At 32.1% G+C, this 8,333-nt stretch overlaps 1 protein-coding gene across 1 annotated transcript; it reads right to left on the bottom strand.

Annotated features, from left to right (window-relative positions):
* Positions 277 to 8,333, bottom strand: LOC18604378 (zinc finger BED domain-containing protein RICESLEEPER 3). Its single transcript, XM_018117017.1, has 7 exons — positions 8,329 to 8,333; positions 7,524 to 7,823; positions 3,162 to 3,231; positions 2,194 to 2,323; positions 1,098 to 2,152; positions 692 to 919; positions 277 to 588 (listed from the first exon to the last, which is right to left on the bottom strand). The coding sequence occupies exons 1-7, from the start codon at positions 8,331 to 8,333 to the stop codon at positions 277 to 279; spliced, it is 2,100 nt and encodes a 699-aa protein (XP_017972506.1).

Below are 8,333 nucleotides of genomic sequence, written 5' to 3'. Positions count from 1 at the left end.
TGAATTATGTGTTTGTACTTGTATATTACGTTTAGCCAGTTTCGAAATTTTGAGAAAAAAATGACCAAAATACCCTGTGTGGCGAAAATTTTATTTTTATTGTTTTTGATCTAAAATAGTGTATATTCTCTAAAAACTCGATATTTAACAACGATTGCTCATAGGAAAGGAAAGAAACTGATATGTAAGCCTTGCGGGATTTCGATTGGCATTCTGGATAACGAGTGTCAATCGGGACGTCGCGACGATTGTCATGGGCCTGAGGGATGTTTCGGGTCATGACACCCCAAATAGCCAATCCTTACAACATAAAATTGACTCCACAACATCTGGTTTAAGTGAGCTCCGATATTGATCAAGAACTTTAACGTCAACACTAAAAGCAGACTCGGAAGCCACTGTCGATATAGGAATGGCCAAGATATCTCGAGCCATGGCAGAAACCTTAGGATAACGAAACTGATTGGTCTTCCAAAATTGTAAAATATCCAATTCAATTGTCGTTTCAATCCTTTGTTCATCCAAATATTGCTCCAGTTGAGATTTGTTCTTCGCAGTCCCAAACTCATGTTGAAAATTGTCAAACTCCTAATTAATAAAAACAAAATAATTAAAAAATATTAAAATAAAAAACAACAATAGAAAATTAAATTTAATAACAAATAATACTTCAAAAATAAAAAAAAATTACCTTCAAGAACTTGTTTTTTCCCTTGTGCACGTTTTTCTCATCAAAAGGTCTGTCATTTAAAGAAGATGGAGTCTTAGGAACCTTGACAGCATATTCATCATAAAGAGCAAACAAATGATCTTTAACCTTTTTAAATTCAGTTGAATCACTCCCATAAAGCTTTGTGTAACTCCATTCCACAAATTGAATCTTGTACCGAGGATCAAATATCACAACTATAGCTAAAATCTAACTAAATTTAGACCAATACTTCTCAAACTTAAAAAACATTTGAGTAGCCATATTTTTCAAATACACATCATCTCCACTCATATGTTCTTCCAAGGTCATGTGTGCCATGAATATAAAAGGAAAGTACAAGTCAGTTGTGGGATACTTTGTTCTAGAAAACAAATAAGTAAAATACACTTAAGAACTTGCTAAGTTTCTCAATTCTATCCCATTCATCTTTAGATGGAGAATGATTGAAATTTGAATCACTAATTTCCAAATGAGAAAAGGCCAAGCGAAAATAAAGTGCACTTTCAAGCATGAGAAATGTAGAGTTCCACCTAGTTGGCACATCTTGTTTTAAGCCTCTTTTTGCATTCAAATTCACTAGGCTCACACACTCTAAAAACTTTTGTTTTCTCCCTTGAGAACCTTTCACATACTTAATACTTTCCCTCACTTTTTGGATCGCACTATCAACTTCTTTCAAACCATCTTGCACAATCAAATTAAGTATATGAGCACAACATCTTATATGAAAAAACTTGCCTCCTCCTAAAAGTTGCTTTCTCATATTCAATTGCACTTTCAACAAATCAACAAAAGTATCATTTGCAGAAGCATTATCTAATGTTATTGAAAACAATTTACTTTCAATTCCCCATTCAACTAACAATGCATAAATCTTTCTACTCAAAGCAACACCATTGTGTGGAGGTGGCATATAGGAAAAATTCAAGATTCTTTTCTGTAGAACCCAATTTTTGTCAACAAAATGAGCAGTAAGACACTTATACCCATCAGTAACAACAGAAGTCCACAAATCAAAAGTCAAACAAATCCTCCCAGGTGATTCTTGAAGCAAGGATTGTATCTTACATTTTTCTCTTTTATGCATCTTAATTATATGAGCTTTAACAGTGTTCCTGAAGATCAGAACAACATCTTCACGCAAATAAGACAATATAGACTTAATGCCAGTATACTTCACAAATGATAAAGGCAAATTATGCATCACAATTGCAGCTACCACTAATTCACGAAACTTTTCAGGATCAAACTTTGAAGACTTCATTAACATTGAATTATGTTCTTTAGAAAATATCATTTGACCTATATCACGTGTGTCTTTCCTAACACAATTATCATTATGATGTTTCAAATTACCTGTCCCATACTTACTTTCATAATTCAAAATATACCCACAAAGCTTGCACTTTACTTTTGATTTTCCATCACTTGAGTTCTTTTCTGGCAAACGTTCAAAGAATGTCCAAAGCTTTGAAGTTAACTTTCGTTTTTGGGTTGGCATGGCTTCTTTTCATCTGTTGCTCCTAACTGATCAATCTGTAGACAATCATCAGATTCCTTCAGAAAATGAACATTTGATTCAAAAGAAACATTGATATTGTCAGATTCCATCTGTAACCATCAACAATATAAATAACATCAAAAATATTGCCACATAACACTTGATTGATGAAGAGTAAGTTTAAAAAATTTAATGTTTCTCTTACTAAAAAAGAAATAAAACATTGAAAATTAAGTGTAGTTATCTAGGCAAATTTTATAATGTTCAACAAAATTACATATTAAATTAAAAAAAATAAATAATAAAGCTTGGCATTTGTTTAAATCAACCTACTCATATCAATAGAAAAATCTAGAGGAAGTATCACAGTTGAAGTTCTTATAGCACAATGTCAGTAACATTCATCAATACACACTCAGCTTACTCTGAAACCTTATCAGAATGAGTCAATTAGATTCATGTAATTTTAATTTGAATATCCGTCAGATACTATAACATTTAAATCACAAACTACAAAATAACCTAAGGTTTCGCTTTGGTCGAAAAACGAAGCCGACTACTTGTATGGGTGAAATTTTGTGAGAGAGAGTCAACATGCATAATACAAGACTTTATCTTAATTTGGAGTTATATCAGACACATCCAAATGTCAATTACAAGATACAGATTCCAACCATTTGAGTATCATTACTAATTTAAAATCTTTTTGGTTTTCTTTCAAACAGGACTCAAGCTTTCAAAGGGAAAAGTGCGGTGGTTTTCAAGTTTGAAATCCGAAAGTAGTTAATGGAAGAAGGCTACAAGATATGGGGGAACGTTGGCGACCAATGGACCGATTTGCAAAGGGAATGTTTGGGCAACCGAACTTTTAAACTCCCAAATCCAATGTATTATGTTCCTTAAATTAATCCAATAAAAGAAAATAAAATGTAAAAATAAACTACTTACCTCTGCTTTAGTGAAAAGGGAAAAAGCTACTGAAGAAACCCGCTTAACACTCCCAAGTCCCAATCTAAATCTGCTGAAGTAAAAAGGAAAAAAGAAATTGAAGAAGAGAAGAAAGATTTGGTGACGAAGAAAGATCTGGTGAAGAAGAAAAATCTAGTGGTTTGGTGGTGTCGTGGTCTGGTGATCTGACGGTGCCGTGGTGCTGTGGTCTGGTGGTCTGATGGTGCCGTGGTGCGCTGTGCATTAGTTGTGCAGGCTGAGGCAATCCAAAATAAAAACCAAAGGTGAAAAATTAAGGTTAAAGGATGTATAATTACCTTAATATCCTTTATAAAATTAAAAAAACTTTTTAAAATAATTATTTAAAATTATTTATATAAGGTTAAAATAGTCTTTAACTATTAATGCTTAATAGGTTAATAAACGTGTTACGTGTACACGTTTAAAAATGATAACACGATTAAGTAAACGTGTCAGACACATTTAGACACGAAACACGTTAAGGGTAAACCCATAACCTGTTTAACTCGTGTCTTCTCGTGTCATGTTAACATGTCGTGTCCTGTTAACGTGTCGTGTCCAAAATTGTCAAGTCTAGATATTGGAATATATTGTTTAGTTATTGTGTTGGTATATGTATGATGCGTTTGTTGTTGTAATTGTGTTGTTGAAGAGTTCGAATAGAATGGTTGTTATGGTTTTATGTAGTTTAACATGTTCAATAATTGTGCTAAGAATGCGATCAGTGCATTTTCGAGTAGTCGATTATTCCTGTCTCACTTCAAGTCTAGAGCATTTTGTTTTGTGAGAGTCGATCATTGCCTTCTCTAGAAGTCGATTCTTCTTATCCGTTAAGTGTTAAATTGACATTTCAAATTTGATATTTCCCGCTGCATCCTTGTAATATTCTTCCTTTTTGCTTCTTCAACAAGTTTCCAATCTTTCTTCTTTACAGATCTAAGAATCGATCATTGGATACTTGAGAAGTCGATTCTTTTTTTCCAGTGTCTTTTCATTATGTTTTTGCCTTAACAAGAAACGACCTTTTCTTCTTTAAACATCTATTCTTCCTTTTCCAATAGCTTTTTATTTCATTAAGAATCGATGTTTCCTTATTAATAAGTCGATTCTTCTTGTTCTAGAGAAGAAATATTGCTTTCTAATATACAACGAATAGATGCATCACTTTGAGAAGTCAATTATAACAGTTGGAAATTGTATTTTAAAGTGTTTAAATAGATTTTTCTTTTCACTTATAACTTCAAAACACTTTAAGGAATGTTCTTCAAGTTCAAAATCGTTTGCATTTAATTTTAAAGCATATTTAGATCATTCAATTTTGTCATTTTAAAACTAAGCTCAATTTTAAAGCTAACATTCTCTCCCCTTTTTAATATGAAAAAACTAAGAGCTAAATTTGCTTATGAAGAAGTCCCCCTACATTTATGCTTCCCTGTCAAAACATTTAAGAAAATTTTAAAAGCATTTTTAGGTTATGTTTTAGCAATAAAATAAGAAAACATAGCAAATTTACTTAAAAAATTCTTTCTCTTTTTATTATATCAAAAGGACTTGGAAAGTAAAGTTTTTGATCAATTTTAAAGCTCATGGAAACATAAGATGGTTAGTAGCACAAGTACTCAAGAAGGCAAGGGATTAAGTATATAGCATCATAAGTATAACCATGCAAATAATCGTAACATCAAGCAAAGAGATGGGTCTAAGGCATATTCATTAATCCTAGTTTAGCTCTAATCTTATCAAATTTTTCATGGTCTAGTGGTTTTGTGAATATGTTAGCCTATTGATCATGTGAATTCACATATTCAAGAATTATGTCTTCCTTTTGAACATGATCTCTATTAAAATGGTGCCTAATTTCTATATGCTTGGTCCTAGAATGATGTATTGGTTTCTTGGAGAGATTTATAGCACTAGTGTTATGACACTTTATGTGAATCTTTTTAAAAGTTATTCCATCATCTTCTAATTGTTGTTTCATCTATAGAATTTGTGCACAACAACTAACAACAACAAAATATTCAATTTCGATTGTGGATTGAGCTACACTATTTTGCTTATTAGAGAACCATGAAATTAACATACTTTCTAAAAATTGTAGATACATTCCTTATAAGAGGTGATGTAGATACATTCCTTATTTTACTCATAAAATGTCTTAAGTTGGTATTCATTACGGTGTACATCTTTGAAGCTAAGTAGATTCTTCTTTGATCTACTACTTAGTAATGCATCCTCGATATGTAAGGTGGTGCCATTTGGTAGAACAATTGTGGCATTCATAAAGCTATCAATAATCTCAACGAGACTTGATATTGTACGAACATTTGCCTCACGCAAGGTCACACTCAAGAAAAAGTGCTTGCCACAAAGTATGGTATTTTGTCATTACACTATCAAACAAACAAACATCTTTTTTTTTTCTCGATGGTTCCCATTTGCTCTTGTATTGACAGCTGCAGGTGTCAAGTATCATAAAAATTTACAAATTAGTCATGCGACTAAAAATTTCAAATAATAAATATGGATTCAATTTCATAATAATTTTATTAAATGACTATATTGTTCTTCCTTGGGAATAATTAACCAAGGGTAATACATTTAGAAAAAGGAAAAAATGAGGAAAATACTAAAATCTTAAGATCCTAAGTTTAGGCTATCCTTCATCATTTTGGTGCCTTATCTTAGCTATCAAGGTCCTCGAAGAAATCGAAGACTTCCAAGGATGTTCATGCTTCTACAAGAGCATGGGGAGTCATCTTAACAAAGGCATTGTTAGCTTCAACGTTGGTCATGGTAGTAGAATTCTCAATGGCGTCAGTCTCAGCACGATTGCCTTTATCCTTCAGGGTGCTTGGTATAGATTAGCAAAGTGCTTCGGCGTATGATAGGTATGTGACCAATGTCCAACCATGCCATAGTGGTGGCAAATACATTCATCATGCTCCTTTACCGGCTTCTTTCCTTTCCAATGATTTGGGCTAAGGTTCAATTGCTTAGGGTGGTTAAGTCTTCCGCTACCTTTACATGGGTTATGCCATTGCTTGCGTTCACGGCCCTTAATTCGATTTGTACTCTTATTAAAGCTAGCATTTGCAATAGGCAATGCTTTCGAGCCTACAAGTCTAAGATCATGATTCTTGAGCAGTAGTTCATTAGTCTACTCTGCAGTCAAGAAGACAGAAATCAACTTTGAGTACTTTTTAAATTGACGCTGCCAGTATTGTTGTTGTATTACAATATTTGAAGCATGGAAGGTGGAAAAAGTTTTCTCTAATAGATCTGATTCAGTGAGCTTAACACCGCATAACTCCAACCAAGAAACAATATCAAATAACGCTGAGTTGTAGTCTTGCAGCCTGAGATGCTGCTAATCATACTGTGCCTAAGGGAGGATAATTGTCTTAGTATAATCATACCTCTTTCTCAACCTCGTCTATAGGATCTCAGGGTCTCGGACAAATAAACATTGAGTCTTCAAGCTCTCATGTAGATGACAACGAATAAAGATAAGTGCATTTGCCTTATTTTTGTCATTTGCTTTCCCATCTATAATAATTGCATTAGCAAGACCTTGCCTTTGGAGATGCATCTTCATATCAAGGTACCAAGTTAGATAATTGCTTCAACTCACTTTCAAGATATGGAACGTGGGCTTTTTGATATTTACCATAATTCTAAATACAAAAAAAATAGAACTGTAAATTAATTATGACAACTATAGGGGTTCTTGGAGGCCCACTACTGCTTTAGGGTCCGGAGGGATACTATAAGTTCGTTTTCAGCTTCAGGTCGACTGGATGGTATACAAAATCAAAATCTAATTGATTGATTAAGAACCAAGAAAATTACTTCCCCTTTTAATGATCATGCTGATAATGTGTTGTAAAAGAAATAATAGAAATAAGAAGAAAAGAGAGATATTGAGAGAATGCTCTTTATAGATTACTGTAGCAATGCTTAGAATGAAAAATAATTGTGATACCAATGACTGTACGTTTGGTACAAGGAATAGCTTAGCTATTCCTTGTCTATTCCCATGTGTTTGCTTTACCTCCGTTTGGTAAGCAATGTCATAAGGAATAACTATTATCTAGTAATAGTTATTCCTTATGACAGGGGAAAAACTCAAGTTTAACTACACCCAAGCTTCCCCATGGGTTTTGCTATTCCATGATTGAGGGAATAGCCTTAAAATGTGATAAGATTAAAATACCCCTTATAACTTAAAAATATTACAACCCTAGACCTATAAATATTTCTTTTTTTTTTCTCAGTTTCCCTTATTCTTTCTTTCTTTTCTCACGTTCTTTCCTCTCTCATTCTTTCTTTAGCTTGCACTCATCACCAGAGATAACGTTGGCGGTAGCGACTGTAGTAACGACGACGATTTCACAACCGAATAGGGTCGAAAAGCATCGATATAGTCCTTTTCGACAAGATTCAACATAAATCCAACTAGATTTGGCCACAAGAAGCATCGGATTTGGTGCTTCTCGACCAGATCCCGCGATTGGATTTGACACTCCATGGTCAAATCCAGTCGCGAGAAGTACCAATCTGGTGCTTAAGTGGCCAAATCTGACATATGGTGTGCCAGATCGGCATTTCATTACACCGGTCACTTTTCCGATGGCTGACCTATGGAGAAAAAGAAAGGAAAAAGGAAAAAAAAATAGAACAAAAAAGAAAAAATTATTTATAAATTTTAAAATATTAATATTATATATATAACTTAAAAATTATTAATATTAATATGATTAAAATATTATAATATAAATATTTTAAAATATTAATGTTTTATTTATTAAATTATTAATATATTAAATTTTTAATGAGTATAAATAAAAAATAAAAAATTATTAATATTTAAATCATAATAATATAAATTATAAATAAAATATTAAAATTAAACTCTACTAAAATATTAATATTTAAATTATTAATTATTAATATTTAAAAAATAAAATAAAAATAAATAATTATATATATAATAAAGGGTTTTTTTATTTTTTTATTTTTTATTCTTTTCTTATTTCAAAATTATTGTTACCAACCAAACATTGTAATAAGTCATAATAATTATTTTTATTTTATTCTATTCGTCATACCAAACTATATAATACCTATTCTATTCTATTCTCACCTCAT

The sequence above is a fragment of the Theobroma cacao genome, chromosome 3, assembly GCF_000208745.1.
Source record: "Theobroma cacao cultivar B97-61/B2 chromosome 3, Criollo_cocoa_genome_V2, whole genome shotgun sequence".
NCBI lineage: Eukaryota > Viridiplantae > Streptophyta > Magnoliopsida > Malvales > Malvaceae > Theobroma > Theobroma cacao.
This window is presented reverse-complemented; position numbering and strand designations above follow the sequence as displayed.